The sequence below is a fragment of the Metopolophium dirhodum genome, chromosome 1 (genome assembly GCF_019925205.1).
Source record: "Metopolophium dirhodum isolate CAU chromosome 1, ASM1992520v1, whole genome shotgun sequence".
NCBI lineage: Eukaryota > Metazoa > Arthropoda > Insecta > Hemiptera > Aphididae > Metopolophium > Metopolophium dirhodum.
Window position 1 is genome coordinate 112,396,282 of NC_083560.1, and position 18,366 is coordinate 112,414,647.

General features: G+C 27.3%; 2 protein-coding genes across 2 annotated transcripts; both read right to left on the minus strand.

The window, feature by feature from the left end:
• Window positions 1-7,872: 7,872 nt before the first annotated feature.
• LOC132950978 (zinc finger MYM-type protein 1-like) lies at window positions 7,873-10,295 on the minus strand. The gene is made up of 3 exons (XM_061022627.1): window positions 10,208-10,295; window positions 9,714-9,842; window positions 7,873-9,353 (listed from the first exon to the last, which is right to left on the minus strand). The coding sequence occupies exons 1-3, from the start codon at window positions 10,293-10,295 to the stop codon at window positions 7,873-7,875; spliced, it is 1,698 nt and encodes a 565-aa protein (XP_060878610.1).
• Window positions 10,296-12,115: 1,820 nt separating this feature from the next.
• Window positions 12,116-12,833, minus strand: LOC132950986 (tigger transposable element-derived protein 4-like). Its single transcript, XM_061022636.1, has 3 exons — window positions 12,788-12,833; window positions 12,482-12,715; window positions 12,116-12,255 (listed from the first exon to the last, which is right to left on the minus strand). The coding sequence occupies exons 1-3, from the start codon at window positions 12,831-12,833 to the stop codon at window positions 12,116-12,118; spliced, it is 420 nt and encodes a 139-aa protein (XP_060878619.1).
• Between the last annotated feature and the right edge of the window lie 5,533 nt (window positions 12,834-18,366).

The window sequence follows — 18,366 nt, forward strand, 5'->3', positions numbered from 1 at the left end:
TTTGTTGAATAATAAAATAATGAATATATGAATATTCAATTATTGTTCTGCTAAGTCGTTAAGACAATAGTAAATTGAAAACAAAATGACAGAAATGATTTTCAACTCACGAGTCGCGATACAAATATTTTTGTGGTTAATGGTAATAATGAATCGTTGATAATAATTAAAATATTTTATTACATTAATTCGTATCAACCACGGTTGAAGATAGTCCATGATCACGGTAATAATAGAAATATACATAATAATATTGTTATTATTATAAAGATGGTCTATTTATATTCATGGTATCAACTCAGAAATTACAAACATTTATCAGTTCAATAACGCAATATGTCTATTTATTTCACTTTTGAAGTAACCATGTCATTATGAAACTACTGGTTCTAGAATGAAATAAACGACCTCTAGAGGTGAATAATTGAACTAAAAGTTATTGCGTTATAGAATCGAAATCGTCGTAATTTTGCGAATAATTTCACATAGATAACTCATTTTTTAATTTTTTTGAGTTGTTGCAGTTTTGAACAACATATTGTATATAAATATTAGATTTCCACGTAAAAACTTAATTTAAATAGTTAAATTTAAGTATTGTACCACTGTAGATTAACTATTATATTAGTTGCATTGATATAAAGCCATTGCAATATGTAGGCTCAAAATACATTATTTATTATTGTTGGCCATAATACCTATAACTATAAGCTATAACCAAGGCTCAGAACTTTAGGCATTTGCATATTTGTTTTGAAAGTGCATATTGAACTTCTGGTTCGATACAATTTTGATCCATAGTATGTATATTTCAAATACAAAAATTTTTATTGCATAATTTTGCATATTTCGTTATTTTTTGTACGAATTAGCATATTTTAGGTTTTAGAACATTTTTATGCATATTACAAAGATTTAATGAAATTTCATTTTTTTTGCTTACATTTACACAATTTAATTATAGTTAACAAAATAAAATTAGATATTTTACAAAATAAATTCATCGAAAAATACGTCGTTGGATATTCTTATATTGCTTCCAATGCATTTAACAATAATATTATATAATCTCTAGTACGAGAACTCGAAATAGTTTCTGCCGACCGGCCGGCCCGTATTTATTTTTATCCAAATTTAACACGGCATTCATATATTTTGTACCATGATATAAATAAATTGTATAATCCTAAGAAATTTGTAAACAATTATGTTTAACTATTAGGTCATTATCAGTATTTATACACCATATTAATTCTGTTCGTTGTAATACTACGGTCTACGTGCGTACCGGTTTCATTTGTATAGTGCGAACTGCGAGTGCACATTAGTCCGTCGTCAGTATTAAGCCCGTCGCTTGTCGCAGTGATAATTTTTTTAATATTTCTGATTTAACGATGCCTAAAGATAAGCAATCATTGTCTCGGCGCCTTAAATCTTTAAGCTCTGAGTTCGGTGAAGATGTGTTCTCTATTGATAATGTAGTTCTATTTTGCAAACTTTGCGAAGTGAAAGTGGATCCCGAAAGACGATCTAGTATCTAGTATCTGCTGTAGAACGTAAAATAAATCAAAAAACAGCCAACAGCCAACAGCTATTAACTAATCTAACTTCGAAAAAATCGACTTTCAATATGGATTTATGCAAAGCTTTTATAGCATCTAATATTCCGCTTAACAAGTTACAAAATACAGAGTTTCGTAAATTCTTACAGTTATACACACAAAAAGATGTCCCCACTGAATCGACACTTAGAAAGTTTTATCTTGATGATTGTTACGAGGAAATGATGAAAAACATAAGACAACGTGTGTTATAGCCTATAACTAATACTAACCTAACTAATCATTTATACAATTATTTAACTTTGTATTGTTTTGATACTGTCTACTACCTATTTTTATTACTTTTTTGACCAATAATATATACCATGTTTCCAATTGTATGTTATTTATTCAAAAACACTCTGCTGTTCATATAATGTTAATATTAATTCCTAATTATTAGGGTGCACCGATGTCCATGACACTGTGAAAAAGTAACTTAGAATAAGGTAATATCAGGCGCGACTTCAGAGACTTGCCAAGGAGGAGGGGGGGGGGGCGTTTTTTTAGCTATCACTAATTTACTGCGGGGGCTTAGAAAGTACCCTACCCTGGAATGTAATTTTGTCAATAAATAACCTCTTATACTCATACTTAAACAATAAACATTATACTTGGTTTTATTATATTTAATTATAATAAATTCACTTTTTACACTAGCTACTTTGAAGTCTGAACAGGTTAGATACTTACTAGATTACGATTAGAGACGAATAAAAATTTACTTATTTTTTCTTTTGTACTCATTCTACTGTAGGTACTTGGTAATAACTATTAACTAATATAATAATTTACAAAATATAATATGATTGACGTCTAATATTCGAAAACACACGTCGTCCGGATACACGTATACTTACACGATACACGACACTGCAAATTGCAATAGTATACTACAGTCTAAAGTCACTAATTATTAACGGTTATGTTTCAGTATAAATTTACTAATTACAAATGACATTTGACAATTCTGGAATTTTGATACAAATACGATCAGTTATAATCGATAACATTTTCGTCATAGGCATGCGCAGACTCCGGTTTCAGGGGCAGCAAGAGATTAATTCGGCCCATTCTTCAAATTCATCATTAAACCCAGCCCATAGTTTTACAATTTTTGCAACTGGGTATCAAAATTAAAGTTGTATTGATTATTTGTTTATTTGGATAAACAGTTGTACAGTAAGGTACTAAGCCACTTAAGGTGTACTTTTCCACAAGCCTATAGTTAATAATATGATAAAATAAACAAACATTAATAATAATTTTAAAGTATATATTTTAAAAATAATAATTAAAGTAATAACAATTGGTTGTAAATAAAACAATAAAACCTCTTATTAACATTAATACACTTTTTTCACAAACTTATAATACTAATCTACGCTCTACAGGTAATACATTTTTAAATTCATCAATTAGTAATTACACTCTCAATATTTACAGAAGAAGTTAATTCTTGTTCGACAAATAGAAACAATAATGCATTTAGTCTATCTTGTGTCATGGTAGATCTAAGTTTGCTTTTAACAATGGTAAGTTTAGAAAAACTCCTCTCACAACCACAACTCGTGACAGGGATAATAAACATTTTTAAACACAGAAAAAAATTATTAAAAATATTTGATCGATCACATTTGTTTAACCAGTCAAGACACTTATAAACAGAACCAGAGCAAGTACCTTTAGGAGTATTAAGATCTAATAATAATAATAATAATATTTATTGTCACCAAATTATAACAATTACAAACAATTTATGAGTAAAAAAACAAAACAAAAAATTACATTAAAATATATTGGTTCTCTTTTCAAAAGCTGAGCTTGTGCTGAAAAGAGGAAGTTGTGATACAGATTTAGATATTATTGATTATGATCGTTATTGACAATTAATAAAGCAAAAAATAGAACAAAATAAATAGGTAGAGTATGCACAAGAAAGGATAAAGAACAATTAGTAGTTGCATTATAAAGGCTATAGCCTATATAATATATATATATAATCGTAATTAAATAAAATGTTAATATAGCATATTCTGTGGATTATAATATACTGGTATAATTATAAGATTAAATAGAATTATTTGATAATAGTAATTAATTTAACACGAATTTAGCTATTAACAGTGAAAAATATATTAATTAATTTCTAAATTAAAGTATAGAAACAGAGCATTATTTATATATTTTTTATACATCTTGAAACTCTTAAAGTTATGAATATTAATATTATAAATAGTACAGTATTGAATGAATTTATATCTAGGACTTTGTTGCCCAAATACTGTGTTCATTTTAGGGACGACGACATTAGTATTAACCGAGTATTGTAATTATGACACGGAATATCAATACATTTTATCATATCATAAAATAGTAAGCAAATGTTTTTTTGTATACAGTGATTTTAAATTTAATATCTTTAGCTCTTTGTATAAATTAACTGTAGGAAATAACGTAGGTTTATTAAAAATAAATTTAAGAAGTGAGTTCAAAGTGACTTCAAGATTCGTAAAGTGAGTGTGATATGTCCCTCCCCAAAAAGAAATACCATAAGAAAGAATTGATTGTATTAATGCATAGTAAGTTAATTTTTTTAATTTGAAGTTTAAAACAGATTTAAGAGATTTATATACATAGAAAAATTTTCTAAGTGAATTATTTAAATAGTTTATATGAATATCCCATTTTAACTTATCATCAATAAATATTCCAAGATATTTAACATAGTTTACTCTTTTTAATTCACTACATTTGCATACATTATTTTTAGTATTATTGTTGATACAACTATTAGTATGAGCAATGATTTTATAATTATTTAAATGCATAGATTTTTGTATACCAAAGTGAATGTAATTAGTTTTTTCACTATTAATCTCTAGTGAATTATTATCTAGCCAGCTTTTAACAATACGAAAACTTTTCTCAGCCATTTTATATAAATTATTTATACACGGACTCTTTAATAAGATGACGGTATCATCAGCAAAACAAATTATGTTTCCAGGAGAATCTTGATTAAGAAGTCTATTAATGTATATTATGAATAATATCGGTCCTAATACGGTACCTTGTGGCACTGAGTAATCAATTTCTTGTACATTACTATAATAATCATCTATTTTAACTCTTTGTACTCGACCATTTAGGTATGACTTAAATAAATTATAAGCAGCACCTCTTATTCCACAGTAATACAGTTTTTCGAGAAGAATTGTATGATCAACTGAATCAAAAGCTTTCTTAATATCTAAAAAAATTCCAAGAACATGTTGCTTGTTATCTAGATTTTCATATATATATTGAGTGGTTTTGTATAGCGCATTATTAATCGAAATATTACTTCGGAAACCAAATTGATTATTGTGAAAAAAATTATGTTTGTTTAAAAAGTCTAATAACCTACTTTTAAGGCACTTTTCAAATAATTTAGACAGAGTTAAAGTGAGCGATATAGGCCTGTAATTCGAACATTTACTTTTATCGCCATTTTTGTAAATAGGTATAACTATAGATTCTTTAAATGATATAGGGAATTTCTCATTAGAAATAAAGCTATTAAATATTATAGATAAGGGTACAGCTATAGCATTTGACGTTTTTTTAAGAATATAATTAGATATCGAGTTTTTAGAAAAGGAATTGAAACTTTTAATACTATTTAATAGGTTAAGGACTTCAAGTGTTTCAATTGGTTTTAAAAATATAGTTTCAGAAATATAACAGTTTTTGTTTAGTGTATCAAAACTTATAGGTTGGAAATTGCTAATCTTAATATTATTTGAAATTACGCTGCCGACTTTAGAGAAGAAACCATTAAACTCGTGTGCTATGTTTTGCTTTCCAGTTATTTTTTCACCATCGTTATTTCTTAGATTGCTAACATTCGATTTTTTTGATTTATTAGTGTATGATACATCTTTAATTAAATTCCATATTTTTTTAGAATCTGAGCCCGCAAGATTTATAAGATTTTGATAGTAAAGGTTCCTGGCTAGCTTAATTGTATTATTTAATATGTTCCTATATTTAACGTATTTACATTTAAGTAACGTATTGAATGGTTGTTTGAGTAATTTCTTATATAATTTTTCTCGATTTCTTATTGACGTAATTAACCCTTTAGTAATCCACTGTTTAATTTTTTTATTTTTAGATTTACAATGCTTAATATTGGTTGAGGATGAATTAATAAACGAATTTAGCACCTGATTAAATTTTTCAAGCATATTATCTACACAATTATAATGATTTAGCCAATCCCAATTCTCGGTACTAATTAGCATATTAAGATGGTCAAAGTTAATAAGGATCCGTTCAGTATAATTAATACTATTGTTTCTATCGATGAGAGGCGGTATCTCGTTAATAATAATAGTGCTAAAGTGATCAGTTATATTACATTTAAGGATATATGCAGTAAATGTACTACCATTTATGATAGCGTGATCAGCTATAGTCTTAGATTGTTTTACAAAAATATGGTCAATACATGTTTTAGAATTACCATTAACTCTAGTGAAATCATTAATTGCAGAGGTAAATCCAAACTTGGCCATTGTATTAAGATATGCATTAGATTCGAATGAATTGGAAAACAAATTGATGTTAATATCACCACAGATTATATGATTACTTTTAAAATCATTATCTGAAAGATAGTCATCTAATGAGGTAATAAACTGTTTAGTATTATAACATTGTGACCGATATAATATACCTGTAACTATATACTGAAACCCACCTTTATTTACTGATAATTGTATTGAACTGCAGTTATCAACAATTTGAGTAGAAATGTTGTCAAATGTACAGTCATCACTAATAAGTACGGAAACCCCATCCGATTTATTTATTAATCCTAAAGAATGAAACACTTGGTATCCATTAATTTTTATATCACACTCGTCTTTCATCCATGTCTCACTTAAAACTATTATATCAAATCTGTTGTTTATGGAACTTAGGTATGTTATTAGTTCATTAATATGTGCTTTAAGGCTACTAATGTTCATCGAAAATACACTAATACAGTTTTTATTAAATTTTATATCGTCAATATAATTAACTGATATAGTTTTAACATTGTTAATATCCATAATATTGTTAAGTAAAAAATTGATATCGGTATTATTCATATTTTTCATAAAAATAAACTAAAATACTAAAATTGATTAAGTTTTTGACTAACGATGAGGCTTAATTATCATTCCATAGTTGATCAAATGATTTTTCGTTATCAATTGCCATTAATTGAGACAGATTAGTAATACGCGTACCATACATACCTTCCGCTTTTTTCATAAAGACTCCACTTCCGTTTGCCCAGACATAATCATACTTGTATTTTTTAGATATTTGTTTTGCAAGCCAATAAATTTTTCTATTCACAGCAGATAATTGTTCATTCACATAAATGTGATTTTCAGGAAAACTATTATGTATTTCTTTTGCTAGGATAGGAATTTTCGTCTTACCTCTGGATTTGATGGCGGATAATAAATTATTCTTCACTTCTTTATTGTTAAATTCAACGATAACACGACTATTATTTTCATCTTTATGTTTTAAACGGTAAATTTTATTTATGTGTTCTTCTTTTACTTCAACTTTAACAATTTTAGCTAAAGACGAAATTACAGCCTTTAAATTTCCATTGGTCGTTTTGGGTACACCAGTTATATCTAGGTTGTTAGCAAGTTTTGTTTGTTCTGTAATATTAATATTACCTTTTAAAATATCAATTTCTCGTTGAAATTTAGCAATTTTAGTATCATAAGTATTTAGTCTAGTTTCATTATCATTCACTTTTTTGATTATGCTCTGTAATTTTAAATTATACTCATCCACTTTATCAGATAAAAAGGACATAGATTTTTCAATTGCGTTGTAGGATGTTGTTAGATTATTTAATTTATTTAAAATCTTACTGATCGATGTTTTTATTTCATTAATATCAACCGAAGTTATATTATTAACATTGTTGATGTCAATAATTTTTTCATTTTCTTGACGGTTCTTCCTTGAGGTAACATTTTTTTTAATAATTATATCTTGTTCACATTCATCACATATCCAGTTTAGTGGGTCATTTTTGTTTTTATTGTAATTAAACAAACAGTTTTGATGAAAGAATTTTCCACAAAAAGAACACGTGATTTTTTTTGTTGGTGAAACGTTCGATTTACAGACGTTACACGGCATTATAGATAAGAGAGCGAGGACAACTATATTAATCGTAACACAACCGCACTAGACAGACAAAAGATCACAACTGAACTAACTTTGGAGTTTGTAATGAAGAACTCACTTTTAAAACTAGTTGTAAAATAGGTTGCATCATATTCATACAAAAAATAAAATTGAATGATTTGATTTGACTTTTAAGTCCTAAGCCTTTCATTTTTACATCTGGCAGCAAACTCTTTTTTGTTATTCCGTCCAACGCTTTTAATAATGCTCTATAGTTATGTTTAATAGCATTTACTGCCTCTGAGCGACATGCCCACCTTGTTGTTGAGCATGACTTTAACGTTTGAAGATTAGACCTATGTTCTTTAGCTATATTTTCAAAAATAGCATGTCGAGTAGGGCTGCCTTCAATGAAAGAGTATAAAAATTGAACAGATCCTAAAAAGTTAAATACTACTTGATTTTTGTTACTTGTATTACTTGTGATTGAATCAATTAATGACAAATTTAAGCAGTATGCATAGCAATGCACGTACAAAATGTTTGCATTCATCTCATTGAATTTCCTTTGTACCCCACCTATATTACTAGACATTGTAGAGGCCCCATCAAAACACACAGCAATTATTGATGACCAACCTATACCAAATTTGGAATGTATAATATTACTTATAGCTGTGAATATAGATTCAGCATTAACAGAAACTAACCGTACTAAATCAAGAAAAGTTTCAACAGGTCTATTCATTTGATCATCAAAATATCGTATAACGATTGAAAGTTGCTCATGATGACCAACATCACTAGTTTCATCGGCTAAGATTGAAACATATACATTTTGTAAATCTGCTTTTACTTTTTTAATAAGAACATTATGTATGGAACTAATTAGGTCGTTTTGGATTCTATTACTGGTATATTTTGCATTTCTTGGGCTATTTTCAAAGTGTTCTTTCAAAACTATTTCATATTTAGCAAAAGTATTAACTATTTCTTTGAATAAACCTTTTTGATTACTTTTTTCTCCTTCATCATGACCTCTAAAAGGCCTTCCTCCTTTAACAAGACACAAAGTTATATCTATCAAACGCTTCATAATTTCTCTATTGTGCAAACGATCACTTTCACATTTGGAAATATATTCTTTTCTACTTATATCTATTTGTTGATCAATAGAAGTAGTATTTAAGTAATCAGCCATTGCTCGGGTACTAAAAATATGGGATTTAGTCATTTGATGTTTATTAAAACGATTAATACCTCTATACCAACTATAGAAACCAGTTTTAGAAAATGCATCATCTAATTGACTGCTGTTTAAATTATTACCCTTAAAGATCCTACATGGAAAACAAAATGCTAGGTCTTTAGATGGACTATATTCTAACCATACATATTTTTCAAACCAGGATTTTTGAAATGATCTTTCTGATGCTCCTTGCATTGTTTTTGGATAAGATTCCATGTTTGGGTGGTATGGACCAGCTGATATTCGATCTCTGAGTTCAAGGCGATTCACTGGAAGTTGGTTTATCGGATCATTATTATGTACGGGTACTAAAATACATAATCAGGTTATTATTGCATAATAGTTTATAATAATGTAAATAATATAAAAAAAGGATAAATTATTTTATATGAAATAATTTAATGCCATTTTCGTTAATTTTATCAATTATATCTAATGAAAATAATAAAATGCAGTAATTTCTAAATTTCTAAACATAGAATAAAAATTGATTTTACTTTTTACATTTAAAAGTTAAGTATAGGAGGTACATATAGTACATACTACCTAACAATGTAAGTGCTGTTGTCACATTTTAGAAATTAAATTTAACAATTATTTGATCAAGACTATTTTTTAATAATTACTTAATTAATAATTTGTTAATATTTATTATTTTAATAACTTACCAATACTATCATTGGATACACTTGAATCAATTTTATCTGCCATAATAAGATTTGTTACATTGGACATAGTTTTCAGTGATGTATCAACTATTGCATTGGCTTCATCAGGTTCAACATTACATTTATCATCTAAAATTGAAAAATTATTTAATTACCGTAATGTAAGGAGATGGAAGAAGTACTTAATTAACATTTTATTAAATTTAACAACAATCTGATTAGGTATGAATTTAACTATTTAAGACCATTTTATAAAGCTTACCTACTTAATTAATAATTATTAATTTGTTAAAATTATATCCATAACTTACCAAACATATCATTTGATAAACTTGAATAGATTTTTTCGACTGTAATAAGATCTTTTATTTCGTTTAAAACTAAAACCATAAAATATAAATAAATAAAAATATTTAATTATACTATGATAGAGTTAAATACTTATAATAAAACTATTGACCTATAATTTTAATAAGTCAGTGGATAAAACTTACCGATTCTATCATTGGATTGCCCAACAGCATTGATGTCAGATTTCAATGTACTTGGCGTATTTGAAAGTTTTGAATTTTTTGAAAACATGTCCTTTAACTTATAACATTTATCGCTCGCATTCAAAAGCAACAATCTTTTCTTTTCACGGGCTTTTTCAGCTCCGCCCTTTCGTTTACCGGACATGACACAACAGTAATGTTACAACTTACTACTATAATTATAGTCTTATAATAATGTAGATATTAAGCATTGAGCACGTCGCGCGTCGCACGTCGAAAAATATTAAGATGTGCGAGTGCAACTCCAATAGTCCAATTACGTGATTGCTAATCGCTATTTAATATCGTCTATCATTAATGTTGTGGCGGGCCAGCCGCCAGCATTGACATGGCATACGCATATTAGTGTACGATATTACGATAACGTTAAAAACCCAGTTTATTTTTAGATTTGTTGACCATAAATGATAATAATATTTACGATTAAAAACCATGGCTATTTCTTTTTATAGTGGACAGGTCTATTAGTTGTATACTGATAAATTCTATAATCATAAAATATTCATATCTATACTTGACCAAAAAAAAAAAATCATTTGTGGAAATATAATTTTACTGAGGCCCATTATTTAATATTATCCGGCCCCGGTAGCCCCAAATAAAGTCCAGGGGCAGCATTTGCTCTAGCATAACCTCTGCTGCCCCCGTGCGCACGCCTATGCTTTTCGTACGACGTATGTTGAACGTGGTTAAATCCACTGTTGTCTGTTGGCCTATAAAATATTATTTTTAGAATACTCGTGATTTTTCGTGTCTTATCGCAATGTTGTTATGCTATATGCCATCGTCACAATACGTCGATATATATATATACGTAAACCGTCCATCGACAAATAATATTTAACATGTTACAAATTACAATGTTATGTCTTATTGACCAATAATGGTATTTTTCACAAATTACCAACTAGTACACGGTCTAGGGTCTTGGGATAAGTTCCTACATGATACACATCACATATTAATATCATAATATGTTTTTTTCAGGCAAATTAAAATTGTAAGATATCTAATTCAATAATCTAGTATAGCTCAAAAGGAGAAATATCAAATTTAATATGTATTAATAAATTAAACATTTTTTAAAGTATGGGGGGGCATGGCCTCAGTGCCCAGGTCCCCCCCACCCTTAGAGCCGCACCTGCGTAGAATTAAAATATTTTAAACTTTTGAACTCAAGTAATATCTTATTACTACTGTTAGTTGTTAATGCCTTTGTCTTACATTTTCTTCTTTATTCTTCACAAAATCTTAATAATATTCGATGTTAAATCACTGAAATTAATTATTAAAAACTATTTAGGTAGATAATTAAATAAAAACAAATTGTAATATTTACATAGAAAATGCGAATATAAACATTCAGTGACATTTTCAAGTATCTACAGTCATACGTTTTTTAATTACAACAAAATAAGAAAATCGTTACATGAGAAATCGAGTGAATATCAAATGTTGTAAAAATATGAATTTCAAACGCTCGTAAAAATTTAAATTGACTTTCTGGTACATTTTTTTTTTTTTGATAAAAGTAGAGGAACTTATGGATAATCTTGTATTATATTTTTAAATCTTAGATTTAAAAAGGAAAATTTTTATGAATTCTCAACTCAAAATAATTTGTTAATTTTCGTGATTTTTCCGTATTTTGTCAAGATTTGAACTTTAAATGCTTAAAAATAAAAACTGTGACTAAAGATTTTTAATATTTTTCAAAAATCATTGTAACAAATAGTAGGAGCCTTGTATTACATTTTCAAGCTTTTTTACCCAACAAATAAAGTTTTATTGACATCCATAGAAAAAAATACTAATAAATAATAACTTTTCGATTTTGTTTTTTTTATTTTATTGTTGAATGTTGAACCAATCTTCCATTATACTTCCAGTCATCCATGCTTTATTATTAGCTCGCCAAATTATGGGAAATTTTTTGAAGCATCTGGGTTTTTGTGATTTGCCTATAACTAGAGGTTTTTCAAATTCTCCTTCCATGTTAGCACATAAAAATACCGTTAAACGTTCTTTGGAAAGCTTACTACCTACCTTTACACTCTTCACTTTTCACTGATAGTGTTTTGCTTGGTAATGCGCGAAAGATTAAACCCGTCTCATCACTATTATAAATATTTTTAGGTTCATATCCTTCAATATTTAGTTTTAATTTCACCTTCCATTCATCAACATTTTTAACATCGACACTATTTGACTCACCGCAAATTTGATGATAAACAATTTTATGTCTATTTTTAAAACTTTCCAACCAGGTATTTGATGCTTTAAATTCGGTGATTGACATTTGTTCAGCAATTTGGCGTGCTTTAGTCTGTATAATTGGTCCAAAAATAGGTATATTTTTTGCTATAGCACTTGCAAACCACTCCCAAGTCAAATTATTAATTTCTTCATTAGCGTTGGATTTTGATTTTCTTTTCATTCGCCCATTTCCTAAAATGAAAATTATACGTACATATCTAAAATTTTGAGTTCTGTATTTTTATAGTTAAGCTTATTGCATACCATTCATCCATTGTTCTTTTATTTCATTTTTTTCATTTTTCCACATTTGAAAAGTAAAGTTCACAAATTTGTTTTACTGTTAGTTTATCATTTTACTTGACTCAATTAGTTTAATTTTTTCATTTAGTGTTAAACATTTATTTATAGACGTTAGCACATATTTAATCTACATCTACACATAATTGAGTAAATATGTTGGGAATTTAATCCTGTCTTATCCTTCTAATACAATAATATAGTTCTTTTATAAGGTTTTGTTGAGGATGAAAAACATGTATAGTCCAGAAAGGGGCAACGTAAATGTTCGGAAAATAATAAGGCGGACCGTAAAAATCCGGAATTTTTCCGTAATGTCACGAACCGTAAAAATCCGGAAAAAAAAATCCCGCGGATAGTAAATATACGGACCGTAAATTTACGGAATTCAAAAATATTGAACCATAATATCACGAACTGTAATGTCCCGGACTTTAAATTACCGGACCGTAAAATCCCGGAAAGCAAAAATACGTGCTCTGAAATATCACGGACCGTAAATATCCGGAATTTGCTAAAGCGACATGAGCGCTATCTAGTAGCATACATAATTATTTGTCATAGAAATACTATTTAATATTTGATGTATGTATTTTTAGTTTTTAATTTTTGTGTCTGTCATCACCGTTGGGGGCTAAGCAGTGGCGCTGATCCATATTAATTTCATGATATGGGGAAAAAATACTGGTGTTAGACCTACCTACTTAAAAAAAGTTTAGCAACTCTCAAATAGTGCATTAAAATCACTATATACTGCCTTTAAGTATTAATTACCACTAATAAGTAATAACTGATGACTTATTATCACCGCCCACCCACCTAGCCCACTCACAAATAGTTCTGGAGAATTTTTCTCAGTTGATACTCGTGTTTGGCGCCACTGGGGCTTAGGGCAGTAAAACTGTTTAGATTTTCTTCAACAGTATCTTGATCGATGAAAAGTAAATCTATAGTTGGTATAAATCAAGGGGTTGAAATTGAAAATTTCCAATAGTTTTAAACAGCGCAGGAAAAAACAAAATAAAATTTAAGGAAAAATGAAAATTTCTACGCAAAATTGATTTTGTTTTTTGGTGTAACTCTTTGTTTTACCGTAGATTACAGATACATGACATTTTCACTCAATGTTTATATTATCATTTTCTATACACTATACATTTTCAAAATATTCTAACTTGTTTTGAGCTGTTTACGGACATCTTCAGTTTTCAATTTCTTTAGTTTTTTTTCTATATAATATTATGTCCATAAAATTTTATTCGTTGGGTTAAAAAGCTTGAAAATTTAATACAAGATTCCTGATATATTGTTACAATATCAATAGAAAAACATTAAAAATGCTAATGCATAAGCACAATTTTTTTTATAAGTATTTAAACTTCAAATTTTGACAATAACCATTATTGTACCCAATTAAAAAAATATAAAATATTCAATTTTTATAGCTAAGTATTGAAACTTTAAAACAAAGATTCTAATAATAGTTCATGCTAAAACCAAATGTAATATATAAAAGACATAAAAACACAGTTATTTTTTAGAGACATTTCAAATTCAAATTTCGATGAAATTACATATTAAAACTAAGAATAACGATTTTAGTTATTTAGATGTAATTTAAAAATATTACTCGTGTATATATGAAACTTTTATAGTGTATTATTATATTTAAATATTTAATACATAAAACAACATTTAAAATGTAATCTTTTTGGCAAAAATGAATATACCCTACTGTAGTACATATATACTAATGCCTAATCCTACAATTAATTACTTTAATCACAATAATATCATAAAATATACCTACTTAATTAGTACTTAGTAATATTATAGGCTGATAGACCGTCTTCCCTCTAAACCGTTATTCCTGTACAATGGTTTTATATCATTGCATTCAAATTTAACATCACCCACTTTCAACCTACTGTACATCAGAGCGACATACACTTACCCACTTTTTTCTATTGTTATTCATAAAATTAAAATATTTTCGTTGCTTCAATACCTATCCTAGTATTCTAATATATAAAAAATAAACACAGGGTGTCCCACTGAAATCTGACAGATGAAATAACTTTTGTTCTAATTAATATTTTTAAAAAATTTCTTTTAAATATAATTCATAGACTATTGCGCTACATTTTTAGTATACATTTTTTATTTTTTTTTTTTAATACTGAAAATAAAAAACTTAAAAACTGATAAAAAAAAATTTCCAAAATATCCAAAATAGCCAATTTGTAAATCTGATTTTCAGAAAAATTTATATCGTAAAAACATTTATTTAAGTCAAGTGGCTGATTTTTTACCATTTTTTTAAATATCAATATTCTTGTTAAGTAATATACGATCTAGTTTATGTTAGAAACATTATAATTTCAAAAAATATAAATCATTATTAAATAATATTAATCAATATAAATCGTTGAACTTTTTTTATAAAACAATGAACATGAAAATTTAACAGTAAGCAATGTTTAGGCTGGTGCTATATAAATGATATATTATGTTTTTCTGATATTACTTATTATATTATACTCTTCTCAAAAATCGTTTAGGTGTATTATGTGGGTTTTATGAACGAGTATCTTATCGAGTGATTACCCGCGGCATGCCGTGTGTCGTGTGTGTCGTCCAAGTCCATTTAGCAATTTTGGGAATACACCATTTTAAACTTTATAGTAGTTGTAATAACTGAAATTAGTGTTCCAGGTATTCCGTGAGGGAATTTTGTACAGTTTTATTACAATAGGTAAATTATAATATTCAAAGGTAACTAATTTAAATTTATAAACTAGCTAGATTTGAATGCACGCATAAGCATATTTACAATGGTAAATCGTAAATTACGTACCTACATATAATTAAAAAAAACAATATCACCAAGTATTATTGAAATCCATAAAGGTACAAATAATGTACAATAATATAACTAATATAATATCTAAATTAAATATTCTTTATTTAAGTTTAGTAGTAATTATTAAGTAGGTGTAAGTTATTTATTTATATAAATTATTAATTTATTTTTTTCATTGTGTAGCCTACCTACTAAATATTCATAAATAAAGTAATTTACAAGCGATGTAATTGATTATTAAGTTCTATATAATATTATAATATAATATTTTTCTATAACAGCAGGTAAAAAAAAAATGATAGTTCTTAGATTGTGGAAAAAATGCTATACCCAACATGCAAGTTTTTAGACGGTAAAAAAATTATTGCGTATGTTAGTTCCTACTCCTACACATTTAAAAAATGATATATCTATATAACCTGTACCCTAACCAGAAAAAAATTACACATGTTATTTTTTAATTCGATAATAAATCATTTCATATTTTTATATATACGAAAAACAAATTTTGAGCGAAAGCTTGTCAGCCTATATTACTAAGTAGGCACCTATTAAAGTATATATTTTACTATATTAATTTATTTTACTATTAGTAAAACAGTATATACTATACTACTATAGGTTGAATTCATTTTTGGCGAATACATTAAATTTGATATAGCCGATAAAGGTACTTTAGATGTTTCAAATAAGCACCCAGTACCTACGAATAATATTTAACGAAAAAAATAAAAAATCATTCTTAGATTAAATATATAATTATGTCCAAATTTGAAAATAAAATATACCTATTTTTTAAAAAAAATCTATCTTCAGGTTTTTAAAAAATACCTTAGTGTACACACACAGGTGACAGACCCAGAAAATAAAAACACATACATCATTGTCAATACATACATCGATTTTCTCAGAATCCAAAATATTAAATTGATAATAAATTCAATACACAATAATTACATATATTATACAATATTAATAAATAATACAAATTTATTTAATTTTAAAAATGTCTAATAATAACTGCTGGCTGTAAGATAATATCACAATATAGGCATTATTTCATTTTTATACTAATATATTTATTGTAACTGTTAAAATTATTAAATATATTGATGTTAATGCCAAATGTATTACCTATCTAGTATCTAAACATATACTAATACTAATATTAAGAGGATCACTTTTCCCAAATTCTTATTTTACTTAATCTAAAAACACTAATAATCGTATTTTGACGGGTACCTATGATAAATGATAATTATGATTAAAAAAAATTCACTACAATTGAGGTGATATAAATTTAACAAACTGTCTTTAGCATAATGTGGTTTTAGACTTAGTGTTCTTCTGTTATAATTTCTATATCGGTATATTATTTTGTTTTATAAGGATTCTTAAATGCAATCCTTAAAAAGATCATTCGTCGTAAAAGTTTGTAATCAAAAACCACTTATTAGCACATAGTGACGTAGATTAAAATGTATAATGTAATGTTTGACTTGTTTTAGATTCTGAGCGGAGCGATTTTTATTTTTATGTCTGTGTATACGATTAGCAGTCGAAATAATGCTTCGATTTTCAACTTCAGTATTTTGTTCGATGGTAAAGTGAATCTAGTTGGTACTTTGAGGGGTAAAAAGTAAAAATTTCATAGTAGTTTTCAAAAGCGCAGTGAAAAACAAAAGACAAATTAAGGAAAAACGGGAATTTTTTACGCGAAATCGGTTTTTGACAAAATCGAATTTTAGTTTTTCGTGTAACTTTAAAACAAATGAACGTACCTATATACATGAATTTTTCACTGGTTGTTTATATTTGCATTTTCTATATACGATAAAATTTTCAAAATATTTTTATTTGTTTTGAACTGTTTAGAAACATTTTCTGGTTTCCAATTTTATTAGTCTTTTTTTTTCTATGAAAGTCAATAAAACTTTATTTATTAGTTAAAGAAGCTTGAAAATTTAATATAAGGCTCCTACTATATTGTTACAATGACATTTGAAAAATATTAAAAATCCTTAGTCACAGTTTTTATTTATAAGCATTTAAAGTTCAAATCTTGACAAAATACGGAAAAATCACGAAAATTAGCAAATTATTTTGAGTTGAGAATTCATAAAAATTTTTCTTTTTAAATCTAAGATTTGAAAATGTAATACAAGAATATCCATAAGTATGCCTACCTTTATCAAAATAAAAATGTCTACAAGAAAGTCAAATTAAATTTTTATGAGCGTTTGAAATTCATATTTGTACAACATTTGATATTCACTTGATCACTCACACTAATCATGATTGACAACTAACACAAATGCCATAGGTGGCGGCAATGAAATTGCATATTGCCTAAATATTGCGCCTTATTAAGACACACGAGCAGGCCCCTTAAGGCACTCTACTTGAGAGCGCTAGTATCGTTTTTTTAATTTTCCGGATTTTTACGGTCCGAGATATTATAGTCCGCACATTTTTATTTTCCGGATTCTTACGGTCCGGGATATAACGGCCCGTACATTTATATTTTCCGGATTTTTACAGTCCGGGAATATATGGTTTACAACTTTCCGGATTTTTACGGTCCGTGATATTACGGTCCGAATATTTATATTCCGGAATTATACGGTCCGTTCAATTATTTTCCGGGATTTTACATGCGTCCTTCAGAAAAAGTATACAA